This window comes from Rhinolophus sinicus, linkage group LG06 (genome assembly GCF_036562045.2).
Source record: "Rhinolophus sinicus isolate RSC01 linkage group LG06, ASM3656204v1, whole genome shotgun sequence".
NCBI classification, from domain to species: domain Eukaryota; kingdom Metazoa; phylum Chordata; class Mammalia; order Chiroptera; family Rhinolophidae; genus Rhinolophus; species Rhinolophus sinicus.
In genome coordinates, this window is record NC_133756.1 from 91,418,030 (window position 1) to 91,444,071 (window position 26,042).

General features: G+C 38.2%; 1 protein-coding gene and 1 long non-coding RNA gene across 2 annotated transcripts; both read right to left on the bottom strand.

Moving 5' to 3' along the window:
* Positions 1-876: 876 nt before the first annotated feature.
* On the bottom strand, positions 877-24,873 carry RAB39A (RAB39A, member RAS oncogene family). The gene is made up of 2 exons (XM_019718713.2): positions 24,479-24,873; positions 877-5,142 (listed from the first exon to the last, which is right to left on the bottom strand). The coding sequence occupies exons 1-2, from the start codon at positions 24,703-24,705 to the stop codon at positions 4,716-4,718; spliced, it is 654 nt and encodes a 217-aa protein (XP_019574272.1). The 5' UTR covers positions 24,706-24,873; the 3' UTR covers positions 877-4,715.
* On the bottom strand, positions 8,911-11,415 carry LOC141572193 (uncharacterized). The gene is made up of 2 exons (XR_012497406.1): positions 10,182-11,415; positions 8,911-10,133 (listed from the first exon to the last, which is right to left on the bottom strand). It is a non-coding gene; the product is annotated as an uncharacterized LOC141572193 (long non-coding RNA).
* Positions 24,874-26,042: the final 1,169 nt, after the last annotated feature.

Genomic DNA, 26,042 nt, shown 5'->3' on the forward strand with positions numbered 1-26,042 from the left:
TATATGTGCAGATATTATAAAATTTTTTTGCATGTTGTTTTAACAGCTCAATTCAAAAGCTAATAAGCTTCTATTGTGTGCAAGTCTGAAGCATGACAAAGATAAGCCAACTAGAAAAAAGTCACAAATTCTGAATTATCTGTTAAGGTATAGTACATGGCCATGATCCCTTTCGTACAATTTTGAAATCCATAAAGCTCTGAATACTTAAAAGTCTTTTGATAACTCCTTTGGCAGCAAAAATCTGACTTGAACTGATAACAGGTTATTTATAGATTTTGTCTTTTTTAGTGTGAATCTTCATACATTTTTCTGCATATATATAAATATTTGATTATTGGATTCGACCCCATGGTCCACTACAGTATTATGTAATATATAAAAAATTTCAGTTCTTTAATTCTTATTTGCATTTCATTTGTGAATAAACACACACATCCATTTAATTGCAGTTAAATAGTTGCTTGTGTTTTAAAAGCACCACTAAAGATGGTTCACTAAAGGTGGATAATGTAACAATCCTTAGTTCTCATGACAATCATAGTTCTCAGTCTTCTTGTTTTTATTCATTATTTAAAACAAAATAACACTAATACCATACTTCAAAAAGTTTATACCATATCTTTCTTCCACTGGCTGTCATTCTAAAAAAAAAAAGACAAGATATGATTATAACGAAACAAGTTTGTTCCATGAGATGGAATAGAATGTATAAAATAGAACCATATATATGGAACCCACATTTAATAGGCTTAATTCAACATAATAATCATCAATTAGTCGTCACTGAATGTCACATAGATAAGACAAAGTTTAGGCACTATTTTAGAAAAGACAAAAAATTTACCCAGAGAGATAACAATCAGGAACACTAAATTAAAAAATATCTTAAACTTTTTTATTTTCTCTTCATTTATTCCATACCATGATTATGTGTATTCAATGAACTAGATAGTGTAATGATTGATAAGAGATTGTCACAGCTCCTCACTCGTGTCTACTTTCATCTGTTATCAAGATTATAGAAATATCAAGTCATGCAGTAGTTCATTTAAGTTCAGAATAGTTTGTTAGTTATTTTAAGATGACGTAAAGATTGGTTTCTCAATGAAGTTTAGTGAAGACACTGGGATTTAGAAAGATTCTGAAGCAGAGATGGCTATTTATCAGCTGTAGAATTCCCAAGAGTTAGCTTCTGATTGGGAATGTATTCTATATTAAAATATAAACCATCTAAGTTTATTTTCTTAAAGATTATGTTTCTTTTGGATTTCCAACTAAATCTCTCCAGGCATTACTGGGAACAAATGAGCTAGCTTATGAAATGGGCCTTTAGTCTTTCAAATCCTTCTCACTAGGTCAGACCCAAGGAAATTATTCAAATACAGTGCACTCTTTGAAGTCAGTGGAAGTTCTGTACTTAATTGAACCAAGGGCAGTATAAAATCTGACAAAAGCACTCTTAAAATTATTTTATTAATCCATAGATTTGTTTTTTTAAATGATGTAAATTTGGATAAATAGATTGGTAAAGTTAACTTAATAATAAAAACTGCATTGGTTGCCACACACAAAAAAATCATGGAGTACTTTGAGGCTTTTGGAAACCTAAAGTAAATGCTCAAGATTCCAGGCTCAAGAAATCTTGTTTGCTACTATTATGAATATAAGGCCACATTTAAAAGCACTCTGATTACATAATCATTTTGGTTTAAGCTTACCATTTAATGAACCCTCATATCACCACATGCACTAAAAGTGTTACTGTAACTCAAGATGAGCAATTTCTGTCAGGGACAGATTCATCACATGATTGGATGGTTTTTCATTTTTTAATCATATTTATTTAAAATATTTAATACTGTAGCATCATTAGTTTTAAAATTTTTAAATAGATTCAAATTTAAATTAAATAAATTTCAAATTAAATAATTTCAATCATATCTGATTCAAGTATATATTAATATAACTTCTAAGACACTTAGTTAAAATGATGGTTTTGCCTGGAGCAAATATTTTTACTATTTAGGCATTATAATCCATATTCTCTATAACGATGTATAAGAAAATAGGTCAGTTATTTTATATATATATATAATATCCATATGTATGTGTATACACTTGAATATATGGATAAAGATCATCTGGCTAAGCTTATACAGACATTTGGCAATCTTGTATAAGAATTCAGTTATTAAAATTTAAAATAAAGAAAAAAACTAAAGAAAATATATAAAAAAGACAATAAGAAAACAACAAAAAAAATTCAGTTCTTTGTAGTCACTGTTCATTTTAATATTGTTATACCACGAATAACTCCTCTATAATGTCAAAATGATTCAGCTCAATTTTAGTATTTTGTGGATTCAGTTAGATCACATTTCCCCTTTTCTTTACCACACACACAAACACCAACACACCTGATACAGAATGGTAATGGAAAGAACCCCAATGAAGGTGTAAGGAGAACCAGAGCTCTAGGCTTGCTTCTGCTCATGTGTGACCTTGGTAAGTATTAACTTTTTGGGGCTCTGCTTTCCTATTTGTTTCTTCCAATTCCTTAATTCTATTCTAAATGTTGGAATACATCATATCTGTTAGCCCAAATATTAGTCTTACTCTAGCATTAGTATTATGAAGAGTGTCCACTAGACGTTAATCACATTTCCTATTTTAGCTATTTAACTTTGTAAGCGAGCATAAGTGACTATATTTTAAACTGCTGTTAGATGTTCAGTTTTTGAGTTTATGCCATTTTGGACTGATGGAAAATTATAAGATTTAAAATTTTAACAGTAAAAATAGATTACTTCACATTTTGGGGGACAGGTATTTTCTTATCTGGTCAATTATAGTTTGAACTCATTCAAGTGAAATTAATCTAAGAATATCAAGAAAATATTCAAAATTTTTACGGTGATGTTATAATTTATATTCTTGTCTCCATAAGCACTATTAAAAATACTTACATGAACCTAGAAAATGTACAAGTACTTAAAAATATAATTAAATATCTATTTCAAAGATGCTCAAAAACTACATTCAAATGTGATTTTTGATTGAATTCAGTCTCCTGTGATTTCCCTATTGTTTCTACTTTGGAGGAGCAGTGTTTCAGGTTAAGAGGACAGAGGGTATACATCAAACCAAGAATTCCCCCAGGTCTGTGAGAACATGTACCTTCTTCTGCTCTCTCTACAGAAGGTGGGAATGCAGCAAAAGAACGTGAGAAAGCCAAATTCTCATCCATTGTAAAAAGTATGCCCATGAGCGGCTGATACCAATCTCACATTTGTATGCTGCTTTCTCTATTTACAAAGCTTTTTCACATGATTCACTTGATTTTCAAAATAAGTCCATGAAACACAATAAATGGGGTTATTAACCTCATTTTATAGATGAGAAAACTGCTTAGAGAAGTGAAGTGACTTATGTACAAATATTGGTATAGCAAAGGCAAGCTTAGAACCTAGGTTTTCTGACTTCTTAAGTATTCTTTCTACCATACCACTTTGGTTTTCAAACAAAATGAAGCTACTATAGTTTGACAGTAAAAACCTCATGATTCCAAAAAGGCAGCTTTGTTTGGTGCCCCTTTGGGATTAGGAATGGTTTACAGAACAGAATAGAAATGTATGTTATGAAATATTTGACATTGTCATCAAAATGTCCCTTCCAGAAGGGGAATTTAACCAATAAGGAAACTCAAAAATCAGGAAACTCAAAAGTCATCTTAGAGCCTTAACTCATTATTTTATCTTTACTTTTACTGATGATATTGTAAAATACAATTTGATTGCTAAATACATCAAACATGTACCCACCCAATTTTCTTTGTCCAGAAAAATCTTTCTTATACTTTTTTTTGTATTCAAAGTGGGGAAATTTGGAAATTTACTTGGACAAAAAAGCTCTTACTAAAAACATTCTATATTTACCTATATTGGTAATTTTGACAGTAGTTCAAGGTAAATTGCATTTAGTTTAAGGTAAATTGCATTTACTTTTTGGAAAATGTCAGTATATAAATAAATTTGTTTTTCTTATCTAAATAAGGACAGTATACTATGACATCAAAACATTTGCTGATGAGTGCTCCTTTGTTTTAATTTTTACAAATATTTGTAATAAAATATTTTGCTTGAATCCTTAGGTAACTTCATAAAACATAAAAATTTTAGGAGCAACAAATCAGAAAACAAAAATGAGTATAAAACTTATTTTATGTTCCGGCAAAATTAAAGGAGGATAAATATTACAGAGACTAGTTAAAAACTTGGTACCTTAAGCAAGGAATTGTTATTTTAGTCCTAGTTGAGACTTCTGAGATTATTTAAATTCACTTTACCATTCAATTTTAATAAATTAACTCAAGAGAATGTAATTCCTCATAAAATCTTTTCAATCAGACAAAAAAAACCCCAAAACCCATTTCAAGCTGTCAAGAAAAATGAGTAATATTGACGTATTTGGACATTATGGCCAACAAAGTGAGAATGGGGGTAATTCTACTACAGTTTCAAGAAAAAGTTGTCTGTTTTGCTTGATATTTTAGCACAAGCATAGCGTTCTGAATCAAATACCTTACAAAATAGTGTTAACATGATTGACCATTTTTTTTAAATGCTTTCATTGTATCATTCTCCTGTTAATGTTAGTATTTATCCTGAAATGACACCCAATCTGTTCTTGTTAGTTCTTTGGCATGTCTGAAATCAGCAGAAGCACTCTTTCCTGGGCTTCACTGCTTCCTCAGAAGAATGTACAGTATTTGGAACAAAACCACTTTTAACCCCTTCCCAGCCATCCTGAATACAAATTTCTCCCCTTTTGATAAGTTCATATATGTCTCTTGTCAAGATCGTGAAGGATTCCTCAACATTTGTAGCATCTTTTGCTGAGGTTTCTATATACTTCATACCACAGTCTGCTGACAGTTTTTCAGCTTCTTCCCTTGTAACTTGACGCTGTGAAGCTAAATCACATTTATGTCCCACTAGAAGAAATATAATCTGAAATGGCTGCACGTGCATTTTTGCTTCTTCTAGCCAATCTTTCACATGTTCAAAAGATCGTCGGTTAGTAATGTCAAATACTAAAAATCCACCAACTGAGTTGCGGTAGTAAGATCGAGTTATTGATCTGAAAAAGAAAAAGAAAAAAAGGTTGTAAAAGAACAAGTTGTTTTTATTCCCCTTTCAAACAATGTAGTCCATAATAAAAATTTAAGATACCTCAATGTGATTTAATTGGAATTTGTAAATCAAGTATGAAGTGTCTTAAGTGACCAAAAATATTCTACGAGTCTAATATGCAAGCGAGTTTCATTCACTGATATTATTTTTAGATACACAAATGAGCACTTAAACAATATGTCATCTCATACTGTCTTAGGATTATTTGTTTTTATGTTTAAATATATGATAGAACAATTATTACATCACTGTAGTTAAAAATAGTCACAGAAAGATTTGGCAAAGGGCAGAGGTTGCATAGCAAACCAGATCTTAAGAATCTCTCCCTGTCATTTAATTCAACAAGCTCCTTTCTTCTTTATCAGTGAAGGAAGCAGAAACAAGGGCAAACTTGTTATAATGTTAATTACAGGTACAGTCAGACCTATGCTATACCTATTCAAGAAATAGGAAATTGTTTGGATATGGGATATGAATATGAGGTATGCTAATGATTGTTTGCTTCTCCAGATCTAGTCTTCAATTTCTGGGCTTCTGGAAGCTGACCTTTACAGAAAGCTTTCCCAAACTCCCTTGTCCTCTGGCTTGCGGTGGGGTTCAGCCAATGAGAGGTGCCTACTGGAGACTGGAGAAAAGAGAGGACACAGTATTTACCCCTCCCAGGCTGTGACTTGGCAGTGCTTGTGTTCCTCTGCTGCTGGCCAAGGTCCCTGTTAGGCAGTCCCTGTTTCATATCTATGGCTTTCACCAGGCTCTGGTGATCTCATTCCTTTTTCTTGCCCCTTCTGGCCAGGTGGTTAATGGCTTGCCACTGTTGCTATCCCTGAATACTTCACCATCCTTTGTTGTTGCCCTTGACCTTGATCACATTTCTGAAAATAGTCACCTCTTTAAAACCTTTTCAGTTAATCTTTGAAGTGTGCCATTTGTTTCCTGACTGAATCATGAGGCAAGGTGGCAATGCCACACAGTCTTATATTTTTTGCCTTTACATAAGTTGTTTTCTCTACCTAAAATGTCTTCTACCTATTTTTGCCTAGCAAACTCCTATTTTTCCTTCAAGAGTCAGATCAAAAAGTATATATACATGAGTAGCCTTCCCTGCCATTGGCCTCTCCCCCACCCCCTCTTTTAGACACTCCTCTCATACTCCATTAAACTTTTGGCATACTGCCATTATGTCACTTTTCATAATGTGCTGATTGAATTTGCTAGTGTGTCTCCCACTCAATTCAAGGCTCCTTGAGGGTCAAATATTTTTTGTCTATGTACCCAACAATCATACTGCCTGGCAAATGATAGATGTCACTTAATATTTGTTACATTGGATTAATCAATCTTAATGGAGAGGGAAAATGCTAAATGTTATGTGAGCCAGAGAGTGCATGTGTCTCCGTTTCCAAGTTGTCAGTCTTGAGCACTGAGATCATCCTTAAGCAAACTCTTTTGTTGCTTGCCTGATGCACCAAAGATGTTTGTGGAGGACCAGTGGTTTATCGAGTACTCTCAACTTTTACATACCTTCATTAATCTGATTGCTGAAATTATAGCTCAGTCCTATGACCTGATACCACGAGTAACATTTGTTGTGGAAATGTGAAGAAAGTATTTTACCTCCCCTTTCTTTCCATTTCGTTTCTCCTCAGAATTCCCACCAGAGAGATTCTCAAGTGATTAGTTAAAATTTTTTTTTCTCAAAGATTACTATAATATATAGGCATTGACCATAAACAAAAAAATCTCCCACTATCTTTAGCTGGCTACAAATAACACAGTTCATTTAACTTGTGGTTTTGGAGGGATAACTAATTTGTTATTGTTTTGTTACTCATCTTTATATGTGTGAATTTAGGCATATGTACAGTACCTTAAGAGAAACCTAATTAAGGCTATGTTATTAGACTGAAAGTTTTGATTTACTTAGCACTAAGTCTGCATTACTTTTATTCCCCCTCCTACTTAATACCATTAGTATAATTTGAAAAAAAACATGCTTTTGTGGTTGAAAATTCAATGTTGAAATGCTTGCATATTAGGCAGAGGCATGTTTTACACAGTAAGAAATACCATGTTTTCTAGTGCCTTGTATTTAATTTTGAAACATTTGGAATACAGTTGGGAAATCATTCTACAAAATAAAATTACAGCAAAGTATATAAAATTATGCCATAAAACAGGCTTTATTAATGATTAGTTGAAATAAAAGCTCTCTGTGACATCTGCCATTTTCTATATAATAACTGGATCTCTGGTTTCTCTGTGTGGATATGGATATTAGGTTTAGAATTCTGACATGGTTAAGCTTCAGGTTCAGATATAGTTTTCCTAGGAGGTAGGCTTTCCCTAAAACAATTGGGCATCCCTGCTGTCAGTCATTGAGACGGAACAGGCCTTCAGGCTGAAAATTGGAACTTGAAAGGCAGGTCTTACAGAAGGGATGAGGGAGCATCTATCTTTCCTTGGATCTCCTCCTTTGGGTCAGAACACTTATATCTTTAGAAATTCTTGAAGGTATTATAGGAGGTACGGAACATATCTTAAAAAAATACCATGTTTCCCCAAAAATAAGACCTAGTCAGACCATCAGCTCTAATATGTCTTTTGGAGCAAAATTTAATATAAGATCCGGTCTTATTTTACTATAAGACTGGGTCTTTAATATAATAATGTAATATAATATAATATAATATAATATAATATAATATAATATAATATAATAAATACCGGGTCTTATATTAATTTTTGCTCCAAAAGACGCATTAGAGCTGATTGTCTGGCTAGGTCTTATTTTCAGGGAAACACTGTAGGTGAGTAGGCCTCCCTGTAAAGAATTCAGGAGTTGATGATGAGTAACAATTCTTTATAAGCAACAACATCACGTTAATTTATATCTATTTTCCTTCTGGGCTTTGAAAGTCTCACTGAATGAATGGGTGATTTAAAGAAAAGAAAAAAATTAGGGGAGAAGATGGAGGGAAGGGATGAATAAGGAAGGAAGTGAGAATTCCAATCTGGTCTCGGATTTTTCATGGGAGAACTAAGAGTTACGAGACTATACTTTGGTAAGGCTGGTAAAGGGGATACAGCACCCCCTAAACCCAGTGTAATGGTATATTGGGGATGGTGAATTATGTAGGACAGGGGTCAGGGTTACAAGTTCTTAGCAGCACTTTGTCCCTCCCAAGTGGAAGATCTGGTTTTTATTATTAAAAAACCCCTACAGGTTCTTTTATACCTTGAAAACTATATTCTTAGCAGCTCTTATCCCATTTTTTTTTTTTTAAGATTTTATTGGGAAAGGGGAACAGGACTTTATTGGGGAACAGTGTGTACTTCTAGGCCTTTTTTCCAAGTCAAGCTGTTGTTCTTTCAGTCTTAGTTGTGGAGGGCACAGCTCAGCTCCAGGTCCAGTTGCCATTGCTAGTTGCAGGGGCCACAGCCCACCATCCTTGTGGGAGTCGAACCAGCAACCTTGTGGTTAAGAGCCCACTGGCCCATGTGGGAATTGAACCGGCAGCCTTCGGAGTTAGGAGCATGGAGCTCTAACTGCCTGAGCCACCGGGCCTGCCCCTTATCCCATTTTCAAAGACTAGTCTCCTCAGAATGTTTTCTCCTCCTCCTCTCCTTGACTGAAACCTTCTGGTCTCCCCCCAACCCCCATTACAGCACACTGTAATCACGAGTGGGGAAAAGAAACAGGAGGGACACACTCTAGAACGGGGCTAATTAATTATTTATTTAATATCTAATCAATTTATTTAACAATATACAATAACAAAAGGCAAAGACAATTAATAGAACTATGTTAATGTCCGAAAATAAAGGTGGTTAAGACTAAACTATATACATTGATAACCGTGCCATGTCAAAGAAGTGCACATACATATAAGTTTAAGAGATCCCAACATATGTTTACTATTGATCAAAAATCACTTGGCTAAATACACAAATAACATCAGTAAGGAGTATCCAAAAGCAGTAGTAAGCTTTATATGATAGTAACTATTACAGTGGATGCCAAAAGCTCACCAAACTAGGGGAGAACAACACTGGAAAAGACGTAAATCAAAACCTTGCCAGGTCTGTAGCTGAGAGAAACTCAGGCGTCTCCCACACCGCTGCTTGCTAGTTCCCAAGAATGCTGCTGCTGTTGCCGTTGTTGTTGTTGTTGTTAGAAGTCAAAGCGTCTTCTGATGCTATAAGCTGCAAGCTGCATATAAGTTTTCAAGGTGTTAACAATCTGAAGAATGTTGCTGCTGGTGTCGTTGCTGTTGTTGTTAGAAGTTAAGACGTCTTCTGATGTTGTAAGCTGCAAGCTGCACACAAGTTTTCTAGATGCTAACAAGTTCTCAAGGAGGCTAACCACGGGGAACAACACTGGAGAGGTCCAGAACCAGCCAGCCCTCACCAGGTTCATGGCTGAAAGTCAGGACATCCCTGGTGCTGTGAGCTGCATGTTGCTGGAAGTCTTCAAAACGTTAGAATGATGAAGAAGCACCAATGACAAATGACGAAACGACGAAATAATAATAATAACTACACTGCCAACTGAGGTCTGTCTTATATATTTTCTCAGATGTACCTTAGAGCCAAATTTCTTGTTCCTGCCTCCCCCTTGGGGAATGGCCAGTTCCGGGAGGGTCTGGCAGTTACTGATATGAATGTTGCCCATCGGCCAAAGGGCCAATTCATCCCGATAAGCAACAAGGCCTGGTGATATGCCTGTCACATCATTCTGATATAACATAGCTACTTCTTCACTTCATCTGCTGATGTGGGCGAAACAGACAGAACAAAGAGGGAATTCTCTCAACCCCTGATCAAGAATTTCTTTAACCCTAAGCTAACCATCACCTCACAACACGGACAGAACAACAAACATCATCTCATATCTCCCCTACTTGAGAGAATGAGACCAAAGGGGGACAGAAAAGCAACCTCATCCCATATCTCCCCTGCTCGGGAGAATGAGACCCAGAAAGCAACCTCATCCCATATCTCCCCTGCTCGGGAGAATGAGACCAAAGGGGGAATTTACTTAATCCTTGATCACAGCACAGAAATCACCTCACATGCAGGAACAGATAAAAGCTAATAGACCAAAGTTCACATCAACCAATGAAGGCAAATTTTCCTCAACATCTACCCTACACAAACTCATGCTGCTCATTCTAGAGGGTCAGGAGGAGGTGGCTTCTGCTTCCCCGAAGCCGCCTCCAGATAATTATTCTCTCCCAACCCTGTAGTAAAAAAAAATTCCTCTGCTCCTTTGAGGCTTATGCCATCTGGCTCTATCATCTGTTGTCATCTGCCAACTGCTTGGTCATTTTCCATGTCCTGAAGACTTGAGCACTTGGCTTTGTCTTTCTATCTCTCAGTTCTTGTCATTCTGCTCACTGATTTCAACATCCGTATGGATGAGCTGTCTGATGCCACCTCTCAGTTTCCTAACTTCTCATTTCTCATGAACTTTCCCCTCTATTCTGCCTTTCTCATCCACTTCCTTTTCATCACCAGAAATACCTCCAACACTGCAAATTTACAGTCTACTTTTTGATCAAAATCTCATAGCCTGCCAGTATGTTTTTACTGTGATAATTCTTTAATTTCATCAAGATTTATAGTCCACTGACCAACTCTTATCTTTACTGCCTTCCATATCTTAGCTCTATGAAACACGACTATAATTTTTCCATTGGAACTATCTCAATTCCCAAGCCCCTCTCCCTCTGTCATGTTCATCTGGGAAAACTATATCTGGATCAGTTCAGCATGCAGCTGAATGCTTCTGGGGAAAAATCACTCAATCAGACCAGCTGCTGTCACTATGAATGAATTATAACCAATCCCAAGTGGATACTTGACAGTGCCAAGGAATACTGTTGGTATCAGGAGAAACTCCTCTCCCTCATCCCTCACATTTAGGCTTCTACCATAGGAAGAAATAAAATTTCCATCCAACCTTCATCTCCCTACAATAGAGAACTGGAGAACATTTTACTCTTCTTATTAGATTCCGCCACAGAAGGAAAAATGGCTGCTCTGTTTGGGCAGAATTGGTTTCTCACGTTGGTGGGCAGAACTGCTGCATGTTCAAGGTCAGTACTCCTGTGTAGCACCCTTTTCTTCTCCTTTCCACTTTCTGGATCCTCGATACTGGTTTGCTAATTGTGAGAGGTAGGCAAGTGCCATGTCTATGCTCATCACTGAATACTCAGTGGTTCTCAAGGGCCTGGCACACATTGGGCACTCAATACCTTCTTAGTAAGTGAATGGTTGATTTGGTAGAAGTGATGAACACAGCTGTTGGGGAAACAGGACAAATAGCACGAAAGTAAGGAAGTTTGAGGGAATGAGATAATAGCAATGCATAAAAAAGAAAGGTGCCTAATATTAGACCTATTAGTAGTGTGTTATGTTCTCACACCAAGGTCACTGAGTTGCTATGAGCATGTCAGTGTTGGAGGAGGGTGGATAAATTAAATATACATATATGCATCCCAAATTTGATGTGTGATCAAAAAATACAGTGAATGTTTAAATTTTTAAAAATTTATTACAGTAAAAGACACATTGCCATCAATCTCCCTCAAAATACTCCCCCTAGCTTCGAACACACTTATCTTTTCATTCTTGCCACTTTCTGAAGCAGTTCTGAACGTCCTCTTTCGTGAGTGTCTTTAGTTGCGCTATCATGGCTGCCTCGATGTCCTGAATCATTTTGACTTTGGGCAAGAGCCAGAAGTCACATGGTGCCAGATGCGGTGAATAAGGTGGATGAGGACACACTGTAATGTTTTTATTTGACAGAAATTGCTGTATCAGAAGCGACGTATGACACGGAGCATTGTCATGATGGAGGATGAAACCGTTTGCCCATTTCATGTTAATGTGCTGTCTGTGATCCATGGTTTATGGCACACTTTAAAACACACCTTTTCTCAACCGTAGCTCACACCCAACTGACTGCACTGAACAAGTTGAAACTTGTCACACACTGTTACTAAGGTTTAAAGTGCCACTTCCCATATTGAAAATCCCTGCCTTTCCGTTGGATAGCACTTGGAAGCAGCATTCACTGTATTTTTTGTTCACACCTCCCATGAAGTACATCCCATGAAAATACAGTAGTCCATATTCTCTGTGAAGTTTCTTGGGGGAGTGGTATCCCTTAATCCGGAGCATGCTGGTGAAACTTCTCCAAAAAAGACAAGTTGTGGTTATTTTATGCTTCCTACCAAGAACCAAAAAGTATAATACTTGGAACTTTTTGAATTTTGGAGGATACTGGCATAATATTTGGATGTACCTCTCTGACCCGTTAAATGGGAGACCAAAACGCTACCAGCTTTAATAGGGCTGAAAGCAAGAGAAGTCTCTTCAGCTGGTTCAAACCACAATGCAAACAGCTTTGCCATTTGGCCCATGGTCCATCAGAGCTAATGGTGCCTGGCTGAAGTGCCTAGGGCAATCTGGGATGCTGTATCAAGCCTGGGGAAGGGTCCACTGGACAATTACAAGAGTGGCGTTTTGGAATAAAGGCATGCCCTCCTTTTCAAGAGCTATTACACTTTCGAGAAATAGTTCGTGGCTTATAACCTGGCTTTGATAAGAGACTAACTGCCTGGCTGTGGAACATCAAGTGACTGTGCAATCTGAGTGCTCATCAAGAGCACTTTGTCACCAAGCAGAGGTCACAAATATGCCTGGAACTTTGTCACCAAGCAGAGGTCACAAATATAGGTAGGACTAGGGGTGGTACCGGAGGGGATCTACAGTAACAAGGCTCAAACACCCAGCATGCTACCCCTGTAGCACCCTCTCAATATATGGCCTTACTGGATTTCTCTACAATTAAAGAGGAAAAAATTCAAGTCTGCCTTATGGATGGCTTGAAACAATATGCTGGCATCGGTCAGCCCAATGAAGGTCACTGGAAAACAGAAACCTGTCCATTTGTGGAACTTCTAGTTGTACTTCTTTCAGAGAAAGAGGTGGAGAGATGTAGATAAGAATCTATAACAATTCATGAGCAGAGGCTAAGGTTTGGCATGTTGGAAAAAACAAGATTGGAGGGCAGGTAATAAGGAGGTATTACAAAAGAGGTATGTTGATGGGTCTCGAGTATGTATCCTATGCGAATACTCACCCCAAATCCCCTCTATGAAGGAGTTCCTAATAATTGATGAAACAAAATGTCCTGTCCTATAATTAACAGTCAGTATGTTTGGACTCAAAGTGGTCCTGGTAGAGCGATGATGTCAGTGACTGGGCTCAACAGACTTTCTCGTACTTGGACATCACTGCTTAATTCCCAATTTTCCAATAGCTACTGACACCTTGGATATGGTACTTAACTCTAGGGGGCAGGGGGTGCATTATGGAGGAGACACTGATATGTCCTGAATGTAACAGATGTTTAATCTGGATTTAAATGATACCAGCACCACCATCCATGAATTTATGGAGTGCCTTATACAGTCACAGTATCCTGTACTTTGTCGAGACCAAAACTTCACATAACAGAGGAAGGGATAGGGAAATGGGCTGAAGCCATGGAATTTATTGATCTTATCATGTCACTGTCACTTAGAGGGATATGGCCCTATAAAACTGTGGAATGGGTTAATAAGATTCAGTTATGCCCATGTCCAAATTTATAAGATTTTGGCATGATCCTTCAGGATGTATGTTCTAAACTGTGAGGAATAGAGTAGGTGGTGATTTCCCCCATTAATAGATACTGTGGTACGGGAAGCACAGCGGGAAAGTGGAGTGTGGTGCCTCTCACCATTACACTTACTGAGTCACTAAATATTTTTGTTGCTCCTAATCCCTGTGACTCTGAATTCTGCTGATAAAAAGGTTTTCATATCCAAGGGAGAAAAGCTTTCACTAGAGAACCCTGTGATGCTTCTACTGAATTAGCTGAGACTGCCAACTGGACATTTGGGGATTCTTATGGCTTGGAGAAACCAGGCAGAAAAAAAGGGACAATAGTATTTTGGCGACCACACTGGCCTTCTGTGGTTCTTGCTGCCCAGAACTCCTGGGATCTTTTCCTTCATTCCAAGCCCGGTCTCTCCAGCTTCCTGTCAAGTCTCTGTGCCTCAGACATGCCTTCAGTTACTTTCATTTTTGATTAAGTTCCTTAAGTTGGCTGACCTAATTGATAGAGTATACATATATTTTTTAAGAAAAGGACATAAAACAAAGTCACAAATATTTCTGAACTCGCAACATACTTTCAAAGGCTAAAATTCATTTTTTTATTATGATGGTGAAAAACACATAATGTGAGATCTACCCTCTTAACAATTTTTAAGCATACAGTAGGGCAGTATTAACTACAAGCACAATATTGTACAGCAGATCTCCAGAACTTTCTCATCTTGCATGACTGAAACTCCATACCCATTGAACAGCAGCTCATTTTCTGCTCCTCCCACCCCTGGCCACCATAGGCACTAGAATGCCCCAGATTATTTATACTAGATAGTTACTTATACAAAAAATTTTATCTGAAAGTGGCAAGATTATATATCTCTTCCAGGCTGTTATTATGAACTTTGTTGGATGTATACAGGCCTCTTAAAAAGTAACAAAACATAGAGCACTTGCTGACTTACTTAGGCAAAATGAAGCAGATGTTCCACCCCGGAAATGCCCTTCTGTGGCTTTGCCAATTGTAAGACAGGCATTTAGAGGACAGAAGTACTTTGATGCCAAAGGCTGTTGGCAGCAAGCAGACTATAAATGCATTAGTCTTGTGAGAGCCTCTGTTCACCATGACATTACATTCCTGAGGCCCTTCTGGGAATAGACCTTGTGTTGATGCTTTACGTACTTGCTTCACTTGCCTTGTAATCTGGACCCTTTGGAATGCTTGCAGGAGACTAAAACACAAGTCTCGCCGCTCCTTTTGTTTCTAAGGCTAACAGTCCCTGCCCCTGCCCTTGCCTAATATTCGGAAACTTGAAGCTTATGTCTTTCTTTATACATACAAACATTAAAATTTGTTTTCTTTTATAATTCCAGGGTCTTTCCATTGAAAATCAAATTTGTGGTGGTGGAGGCTACATACAGTATAATACTGACAAGAACTAAGAGGCCATATTCCCTTTTTGAATATATGCATTAATTCCCATGACCACCTTTTATTTTCCTTTTCTGAAAAATCATCATTTTATGACAGTGAAGCCTTCTTACCACGCAGCATGCTCTATTCACCTTTTATCCTCTATTTTCCTCTGTTGCAATTAACATGTTCTGATCTCCTATACAGTTTTTTCAGCTTATTTGGTTATCGCCTTTCTCCCCCCTTTAGAAGATAAGCTCCATGAGAGCAAGAGTTTTTGTCAGTTCTTTTGGAATGCTATATCCCTAAGTGTCTAAAACAGACTGGACATGCATAAGTCCTACCAGTATTTGCAAATTAATTAAGAACTAAATTAATAAGGTCAGATTCTGTCAGACTGTGCCCAGCCAGCATGCAAATGCTGAGCAAATGGGAGAATAACAGAGAAAAACAAAAATGCTTATTTCCTTTTGATATTTATAGTAGGGATTTGTGAAGTCAAAAGGGGAGAAGTTGAATAACTGTACACACTATAAGCATATAGGTGAAATCATCCACATTTTCCAAAAACCTACTGTATTTAAATTGGTAGTAATTCAAATTGTACTTTGCAGTGGATTCTGGAAGGTGAATAAGTTATGTGTTGTGAAAACTGAAATAGTTTATTTGGAAATTAATGAGAAATGTTTCTAGCTTCATTAATTGTCTGCAAGGTGGTAATGAAAGGATGCTTATTTTTTATTGGTATGTTACCAGAGCATTTAAAGACTTCAGCACTTACTCCAATGCTTTCTGGCATCCTTTTGCAGAACAAAAATGAGATGATGGGGCCGGCCCGGTGGCTCAGGTGGTTAGAGCTCCGTGCTCCTTACTCCGGGCTGCAGGTTCGATTCCCACATGGGCCAGTGGGCTCTCAACCACAGGGTTGCCAGTTCAATTCCTCGACTCCCGCAAGGGATGGTGGGCTCTGCCCCCTGAAACTAAGATTGAACACGGCACCTTGAGCTGAGCTGCCGCTGAGCTCCCGGATGGCTCAGTTGGTTGGAGCATGTCCTCTCAACCACAAGGTTGCCGGTTCGACTCCTGCAAGGGATGGTGGGCTGTGCCCCCTGCAACTAGCAACGGCAACTGGACCTGGAGCTGAGCTGCGCCCTCCATAACTAAGATTGAAAGGACAACAACTTGACTTGGAAAAAAGTCCTGGAAGTACACACTGTTCCCCAATAAAGTCCTGTTCCCCTTCCCCAATAAAACCTTAAAAAAAAAAAGAGAGATGATGACCAGTTTCTCGTGATTATTTTGTTTTCCATAGTGCATTATGTGGTCTCACACAGTTAAAGAGTATTTTGTCTTGTGTCATCATTCTCTGACCATTTTTGTGACTTCTGTCTGTTCCCATATGACTTCCTCTATACTGCTGTGCTTTTGTACATCTCTCCACATCTTGAAATTTATAATTGATGTTTATCTTTTCCTCATTTCATTCTATTTCTGAAATTATGCAGCTTTTATTTTCAAGTTCTTTAAATAGATTATGTTCTTTTCTTTGTTTCTTTCTTCTTTTTTTATTTTTATTGGGGAATATTGGGGAACAGTGTGTTTTTCCAGGACCCATCTGCTCCATCGTTGTTTTCAATCTAGTTGTTGGGGGTGGGGGGGCACAGCTCAGCTCCAAGTCAAGTCGTTGTTTTCAATCCAGTTGTGGAGGGCACAGCTCACTGGCCCATGTGGAAATCGAACCCGCGACCTGGGTATTATGAGCACTGTGCTCTAACCACTGAGCTAACCGGCCACCCTTCCTTGTTTTTCTAAGTTCATGTTTTTATCATTGTTACATGCGCACTTACCACACATCCTTAGTTTTCCCATTTCCCCATCTTGCCAATATCATTGTATCACAATTTTAGAAAGATCATTTCTTAGCCCTTTTTATTCTAACCGTATAGATTCTTTTCATTGCTGATCCCTGGAGTAAACCATGACTTCTTTTCCTTAGAGTTAATAATTATCTTGCATATTGGTCAAGATAGGCCAGCTTATGGGCAGTAACAAGCAACCTACCTCTCCATAGGAAGAATGTTAAAGAATCTGGGCTCTATTTTAAGACCACTACAAGAGACTTCTGCTCAAATCCACTAGCCACAATTAGTTACATGATTCTGCTAAGTGCAGAGGGAATGGAAATATATTCCTCCCATATGTCCAGAAGAAGCATCAGATATTAATGAGCACAAAGTCCCTACCACACAGTTTTCTTCTAAGTTCATTTGTACATTAGTTTTTCTGTCAATTTCATTGTTATGAAGAGATCTCTTCCACACAACCTTTGGGCCAGCTCCAATCTGGCCTTGGCATCCTGCAGTGGAGATATCAGCCTAGGATTTCCCTTCACCATCTTCCTGGTATCTGCTTTGCTTTTTTTCACAGTTAGTTCCTCTTCATGCCTGGTTTCCTCCGTTATGTACGTGTGTGTGTGTGTGTGTGTGTGTGTAGCACATCAAGTTGCTTCCTAAAAAAGAGGCAAAAGGCAATATTTTGCAATCTTGCACGTTTGGTTTCTGCTTTCACAGCTGAATGATAGTTTGGTCAGATACATAATTCCTTCAGAATTCTGAAATAATTTCTTCATTGTCTTCCAGCCTCCACTGTTGTTTTAGGGAAATCTGAGGCCAGTCTGATTCGTGATGTTTTTAATGTGACCTTCCTCCCGCCTCTCAGTCCTTGGAAGTTTTCAGGAACTTCTCTGTGACCTCAGTGTTCTAGAATTTCGTAACAATATGCCTTAGAATGTGTCTACTTTCGTTTATTGTATTGAAAACTTAGTCCCTAAATCTTGGAAAATTTTCTTGTATTGCTTCCTTGCTGATGTCTCCTCTCTGTTTTGTTTTTTCCTGTTTTATTTTTTTGAAATGCCTGCTACTTGTGTATTGAACCTTTTGGATGAGTCTTCTAATTTTCTAAAAAACTTTTTTTTCCTATTTTTGAAATTTTTGCTTCTTTGTCCTACTTTTTGAGCGATTTCTTCAAGTTTACATTGTTCTATATTTTCTACTGTGTTTCCAAAAATCTTTTGTTCTCAGAATATTCTCTTTTTGTAGTCTTTTTATAGCTAAGAAATCTAAAATTACATAGTTCCCACCCATTTGCTCCTTTATCATTCTTTCAGTTTTCCTAGTGATTCTAACTGGAAGGTGTTTTTGTTCAAAATAAGTGTTAATGATATTGTATGATCTGTGTAAGTGTGACAAGTCAGGCAGGAAGAGAAACCGTTTTAAATTTTGATTGTACGGACAAAAATCAAGGGACTCTCTAGAGTCTATAGATTTGATTAGATCTCTCCCTAAAATATAGTAATCAAGTGTTTTAAAAGGGAGACTGATGAAATCATCCAGAAGCACCAGCAAAAGAGACATAGAGAATCATAAGAGAGAAGAAACCACGAGAGGTTCTCAAATATATTCCTAAAATTAAGGAATTGCTTATACTTTTTCTTTGAAGTTTCTGTTTCTAAAGTGCCCTATCATTTACCTGTGTATCCTTCTATCTGTCTATCTCTAAAATGCTCTATGTAAAAGGACTCTGGGTTGGGACTCTGGGTTGGGAAACACCGCATCTGCCTTGGAGATTCACAACGTGTATTAGCATATTAATATGTTAAAAGCTCTGAGAAATCCTGCAACAACCGAGCATTTCCAAAACTGTTTGATCAAGGAAACTGTTTCTCAAATTACACCTATTATTACCATTTTGAAAAACGCTACTCTGAAGAAAAATGATAGGCCATGCCTAGAATTTGAGAATCTATAACCTTTCTTCATAATGCCATCTCTTATATCAGGAAGTTCCTAATATTTACTAACTCCCATTTGCAGTATTCTCTCTTGATCTCTTCTCAGAGAACTGGGTTCAGCTTGGGCCACACACTATTCTTTTATAGTTCTGAGGCAAAGGTCTGTTATGAAGGCTATCTATCCTTCAGCCTTATCTATTTGAGGCCAAATCACACGAACTCCTACAAAAAGGAAGTACACTTGGAAAGGATAAAGAATCAGAAGGAAAACCACTTTTAACCTACCTAGTCCAGGAAGATAATTTAAAAAGATACTATGACCAATCACACAAATAATAGAAAAAAATAGGCATAGAGAAGGATCACATTTTGTAAAGAAATGACACTGAAGACCTTTTGGGCGTAGCTCGATAAAGACCTTCCTCTTGTAACTTCTGATACACTCACCATTTCAGTGAAGTAGAAATGAGCCTAAGAGAGAAGTCTCTGTTCCCTTATCTCAATATTTTTTTGGCACTGAGATATTTTTGATGGCTTGTTTATATCCTAGATATTGATATCAGTGGATGGTCTTAAAGAATTACTGCCAGTAACATAATAATTTATCAAGGTGTTCCTAAACTAAAAATGAAAAAAATCATTAACATAGGAGGGAAAATCCAAAAAAAAAAAATCATTGCATTTCAAGAATGTTTAAGAGAACACAGATAAGATTTTAAACTAAACTAAAAAATATGCTAGCCAGCCATCAAAATTTATTCAGTCATGCTTACATACTGAACTATTATCTATATTTTGAAACTCTTCCACAGCTTAAACTAAAAATATACTTTTAAATTTAAAACAACTTTGACCTCTGTTTCACATTTTTCTGGAACTCCTATAGGTCAGAATAGTACTTTATTGCATAAAGTGTTTCCTTTCAGAAAACAATGGTTTTTACCATAACAGATGTTTCAGGATAAGCCAGGTAGGTTGTGTGGGGTGGTGGTTTTTAAAGTGAACTTCTCTGAATTATATAGTACATGAATTGATCAAAAGTTACTGACCTTTGGAGGCAGATTTATGAAAATCATAGAGTATTGGCTTTGCAGGTATTTTGCTTTAGAAAGAATAAAAATATCTTATTAAAGTAATATCTGATGTCCCTTGGTATATGTGTACGTGTGTGTGGGGGTGTGGACCTCAGTATCATTAAGTGGCTCACCTTTCTTTTCCACCGATTGACAGATAGGACAGACTGGAAGAAAGCAGATTCCTTATAATTCAGGGAGGATAAAAATAACTGGCTCTTAATACACCAAAATTAATATTCTCCAATCATTCTAAGATGTCCCTCTTACGAGATGAAAGGGGTAAAGGAAAAATAGAATAAGAAGCTGAAGAAGGGGTGAGACACATAGGGAAGAGACAGATACACCTTAGAAGAGGAGCTAAAGGAAAAGAGGAAGAGGCAGGCAGAGGGTGAGGGAAGGCCTAGTGTGCTCAGTGGTATCAGCGGCCACCTTCAGCTTTTTTTGGCGGGGGAGGGGCAGGATTTACAGCCCTTTGCTAAGTTAATTAGCTGGTTAACTAACATCTGCAGGTCTTCCCATTGTTCCAAACCTCGAAAATTTAGTGTTTCTGCACAAAGAATGTGACTAAAGCAACTCATCAAGGGAATGTCTCCCAAATTATACTCCTTAGAACACTAGTTACCATTGATTTTCATATTTAGAACTAGCCTCTCAAATAATTTTGGGAAATGTTGGTGTAATCAAAGTTAAACAGATTTCTTTGCCACAATACTTCTTAGAGCCTTAACAATATGAACTTCTAAGAGAGTGCTATATGGAATACAGGGATTTCCAAACTTATTTGATCACAGAATCCATCTTTAAAAAAGAATTCCAAGGGATGAGTGTTCTGCAGAATATGCTTTGAGGAGCATCACATTAGGAGGACATTATTCTCTGAGCTTTATAACCAATGGCTGTAACTATTATGTTGGTGCACAAGTAATTGCAGTTTTTGCAATTATTTTCAACCTTTTAAACCGCAATTACTTGTGAACCAACCTAATATAACATCCCAACGGTCAGACAACACGAATAAAAAGGCCAAATCTGGTTTGAAGCATCGAAGCGTCCTGTTCCTTACAACCAAAATTACTGTTTCTTTATCTCATTTTATTTTTATATTGCCCTAAGTGCTTTTTATGGGAAAAATTCGAACTTTATATTCTTACATTTGATGCTCTCCATACTTCTAGCTCTTCTAATATTTACCCTTATTAACATTGTTTTAATATGCTCATTTGCTTTCCTGTGCAACTTTTTCCACTATGATGATTCAAATTTAAAAGTGGTGATTGCTAGTTTCTTTGCAATGCCCACAGTGCCAAATCCATTTTTCCTTCTTCCTGGGCACATGGTAGCCAAGTCTAAGTGTGACCTTGTAACTAATTTGTTCTCAGTGAACTGAGAGCTGAAGTGATTTGTACCATGTTGGTCTCACTTGCTTAAAAGGAACACTGCTTGATTTAAATCTTTCCTTTCCCCTTCCCCTGAGCTGGAACACAGTGTACACAAAGATAATCATGTACTAGGGGTAATGGAAAAATGAGAGGAAAAGTACCTGAATGATGGCCTGGAGCAGAGCCACTCCACCAACTTAGACTACTTACCTTAAGGTTGTTACACAAGAGAAATAAACTTATATCTTTAATGAAAGCACTGTTAATTTGGACTCTCCTTAGTAAAGCAATTTAACATTTATCCTCACTAAAACATAGTGTTAGTAATAAAAACTTAACATTTGAGAGTTACAGTACAACTTACACTATGCTCACATATACATTACTTTTCTAAATTGTGTCCATTTTGATTTTGTTCCCTTTTATTTTTTGCAACTAGTTATTGTCCGCTAACATGTTAATCTTAACATTGAAAACTAAGGCTTTATTTGTCAATTATACCTCAATAAAGCTGGGGGAAAAAGAAAACTAAGGCTAATTTGGTCATAATTACTGGCATACTATTTTGTTGTTCTGTAACATTTGTTTATGTTTTCAAGCTATCCCAAGCTGTCTAAAGTAGGTTCCTTTTTGTTAGTTTATAGCCAATCACTAATAAACCTCCAAATATAAAATTTCCCACAAATTCCTAATGGTATGATTATGACTGACAGAAATATATCTTCATGAGCTATAGTAACTTTCTATGAAATAAATGTTCAAGGATATTTATTATACAAAATAAGTATGTGTATTTTCTTAAAGATACAGAATGGTTTAACAGTATCTGCTTAAGTGCAATTTTATGGTGAAACATTCTGCTAAATAAGAGAAAATCAAGTGTTTGGAGGTAGGTACTGAAATATGTATGTGTTTATAAATATATCTTTGGTAAAGAGCCAAACAAAATAAGGTGTGACTCATTGTCAGTAAACATCCCCTAAATGTCCTTGTATTACTATGGGAGAGTTACTGTCTGGTTTTAATAATGTATATAAAATGAATTACTATTTACAGTCTTCTTAAAGGCAATGATGTACTTACCAGAAAGGTCTTTAAAATCTAATTATCCTTTCCTCTCCTCAAAAAGTTGAGGAGCGACTTTTAAGGAATCAATTAAATACAATACGATTTTAGTATCCCTGTTTCTTGTAGCTGCAATTCACAGTAGACACTAGAAGTTTAAAGCATAAAAAAAATGTTTTTATTATATTCACTTTAGAGGGTAGAGCGAGAGCTATTAGCAAATGTGTTGTTTTTTTTTCCTGACCCTGAAATATCTTGAACTTCATCTCTCATTGCGATCACAAGTGAAGGAATTTGCAATCAATCTTAGAATGGTAAAACTGCAAGGAATCTTAGAGATCATAATGGTTCCTTCATTTCACAAATGAGCAATCAGAAGTTTGATAATTATTTTAATTAAAGGAAGATTCTTGAAAATGAAAAAAATTCTTCATGGAATTCTAGGTATTGTACGATTCAAATCAATGAACTTGAACGCCTCTCTGAAGGGCTGGCCTTACCATCTTTCCACTTCATACAGAGGAAAACTAAAGTATAAGCAAGCTAAGCAGTCCTCTTATTATCTCTATGAATCATTGTCACAGCTGGGAATGGAAGCCAAAACTTTAAATGTTGGAACAATCTCACAGAATTAGGCTGATCTCATAGGGAATGGATGCTGGCTGGGGACGAGGGGAAGCCATGTTTGGGAAGTCCCCTCATGGAGTACTACTGTATTTCCCAAGCCACTTACTTGCTGAACACTGCAAAATGCTTGCTTAAATGAGTTCAAATTGATAACACAATCTTAAAAAAGAAAAGAAAAAACCCAACGACTACAACATACCAGATTCCTCACCTTTCTCTTAAAAAAGTATGTATCCTCAAATCCTAGAATTTAAAATGTGTTTTGTAATCTGGTTCAGTTTTAACTATCCTGGAAATGAATACAATTTACATTAGTTTTTATTTACATGAGTCATCTTTGTGAAATCCTTCTTTCAGGGTCTCAGCAAACATTTAGAATGAGACTGACTACTCATTTGGACCTCTCCTATTTAGAAAAGTATTTTCTGATGCATTATCACCATGGAAAGTTAAGTATCCATTATAAATAAAATAAAAAGTTCCAGACAAAACTCAATTATCTCTCTTTTCCCCACCAAAGCATCAATAATGACAAACTTCTAAAGACAACTCAAGCCTTAAAAAACACAACAAAACAAAAACACCCTCAGCTGTGCCAGTGTCCCTGATGTTACATCTAGTTGCGGTACAAGACACATTCCCACGGGACATGGCCCAGTATTTTTGATGACCACATTCGGTGCTGTGAGGTGTTCAAACCATTACCGCATCCATCTCGCTCTGAAAGACGCCCAGTGAGCTCTTGCAGTAACCCGCCGGGGTTGGAGCACTGCTTGCTGTGAAGCTAAAGGGATCGATCACGAATCTGGGAACCCTACCCGGGCGGAACAGAGGGGAAGCCACTTGGTTACCGTAGGAAAAGGGGAGCTTGGAGGAGGGTCGCCGGGTCCGGGTGTGCACAAGGGACTTTGAGTTTGGGGAGAAGGCAGCAGGGGGGGCTGAAGACTTGAAGCAGGGGCAGAAAGAGTTGGGGAAGAGGGAGGGTCGGCAAGGGTGACCTGGGTTCAGTCGGGAAAGGAAAGAAGGAAAGGGGATGCAGGAAATGGGCGCCAAAGAAAGAAGTGAGAAATTGCGGAGGAGGAAGTCATCCCTGGAAGAGGAGGGGCAAAGGGGAAATGAGAATGGAGTATTTGCACTTTCGAGAGGGAAGGGCAGAGCCTTTCCCAACCAGGGCGGGTGGGGCCGAGGCTCGGGGACGGGGCGCGGAGCAGACGGAGGGGCGGCGCGGTCTCCGGCGTCCCCGGGGATCCCAGCGCTGGCGGCCCTACCTGAACCGCTCCTGTCCCGCCGTGTCCCAGAGCTGCAGCTTGATCCTCTTGCCGGGTTCGATCTCCAGCAAGCGGGAGAAGAAGTCCACGCCGACCGTAGGGTCGCAGGCTGGGGAGCGCAGTCCGGGAAAGCGGCCCTGGGTGAAGCGGTGCAGGAGGCACGACTTGCCCACGGTGGAGTCCCCGATCACTATGAGGCGGAACTGGTAGATCCAGATGGTCTCCATCACTCACGTGCCCCGCCAGCTCGGGGGCCGCTCCACCCTCCTCCCTCAGCGGGCAAGTTCGGCTGCGGGAACTGTCCCTTCAGCACCTCCCGGGTGCCCGCCCGCTGGCTTCCAGCATATTCCTGCGGCTGCAGCCGCCGCTTGGTCCCCGCCCTCTCTGGAGGGAGAGGCGGGGCCCGGCAGGGCTGGGGGCGGGGCCTCGGGCCGGGGGCGGGGCGGGAGGCGGTAGCCGGCTAGCAGCACGCGGACTCCCGCCCCCGACTTCTGTAAATCACTCTTCCGCAAAGCTCACTGGGTGCCGATGGGAAAGTGAGTGTGATAAAAGGAGGTGACAGCAGCAACAACCAATGAAAATGAAGCAAGGTCCCGACTTCGGGAGGGTCAGCCAATGAAAAGTGAGAATCGTTTTCTTACCGCCGTCAGGGCGGGCTTGTCCGATTCGGTCTCTGAATTTGGAAGTTGTAGGGTCCATACATTGGTGGGTCACTTCCGTTGCTTCTCTTTTCATGATTTGACAAGCTGTGTCCTCCGTCACTTCCCGGACTTCTGAAGATTCCAGTTGCAGCTTCCAGCGGTCTAGTCCTGCAGAGTGCCACCTGCGAGGCGGTCTAAAGTGAAGAAGGAGTTGAGAGCAGGATCGAAATAAATTTGCAGAGCAAGTTCTCGATGCTTCTTGCATGGGCATTGGTCATTGCTCCAAAAGATGCTCCAGCATCTTTTCCTTACTGCTTTCAGTACCACCGACGAGAGAAAAATGCCAAGTATCATCTCCATATTCTTTGGCGCTCTCTATCCCTGGGAAGGAGTGGAGAAAAAACAGTGAAATACGGAGATACTTATAAAAACTCCCATTTTTCTTGGTCTCTGTTCTATAGTCAGAAAAATTATGAAGTGGTCTCTACTTAACTCCTGTCTGGTCAGGGATCTTAATAAACAGAGCTTACCTGAATTTTGGTGAGATCTTACTACTTTCTCAAAACTGGAAAATAGGGAATTCAATATTTATCTTCTAAAACTTCAACAGTTTTAAAGTATATTTTTGCCAAAATAGAATTTTCAACAACTCCACATTTTCCCGTGCTCACATCTAAACTTACACTATCGTTATTATTCTTTCTTGTTTGGAGTAAGAGGTATCCCTTTCAAGGATGTATATAATCCCCTGCCATCATGTTTTTTGGACTTTTTTTCCGACAGTTGATCTTTATTTCATAACATTTATAATCCAAATCTCCCCCTTTCCAATTATTTCTGCCTATAAACATGCTCAAGTACCCACAATCCTAAAATCAAGCAAAACATCTCTATTATGCCTCTCCTTTAGATTTTTGCTTCCT

Excerpts from the sequence above, each read along its gene's own strand:
- RAB39A (XM_019718713.2), bottom strand. The coding sequence starts at position 24,705 with ATGGAGACCATCTGGATCTACCAGTTCCGCCTCATAGTGATCGGGGAC. Across the intron at positions 5,143-24,478 it reads GCGGGACAGGAGCGGTTCAG|ATCAATAACTCGATCTTACT; the intron begins GTAGGGCCGCCA and ends TTTCTTTTTCAG.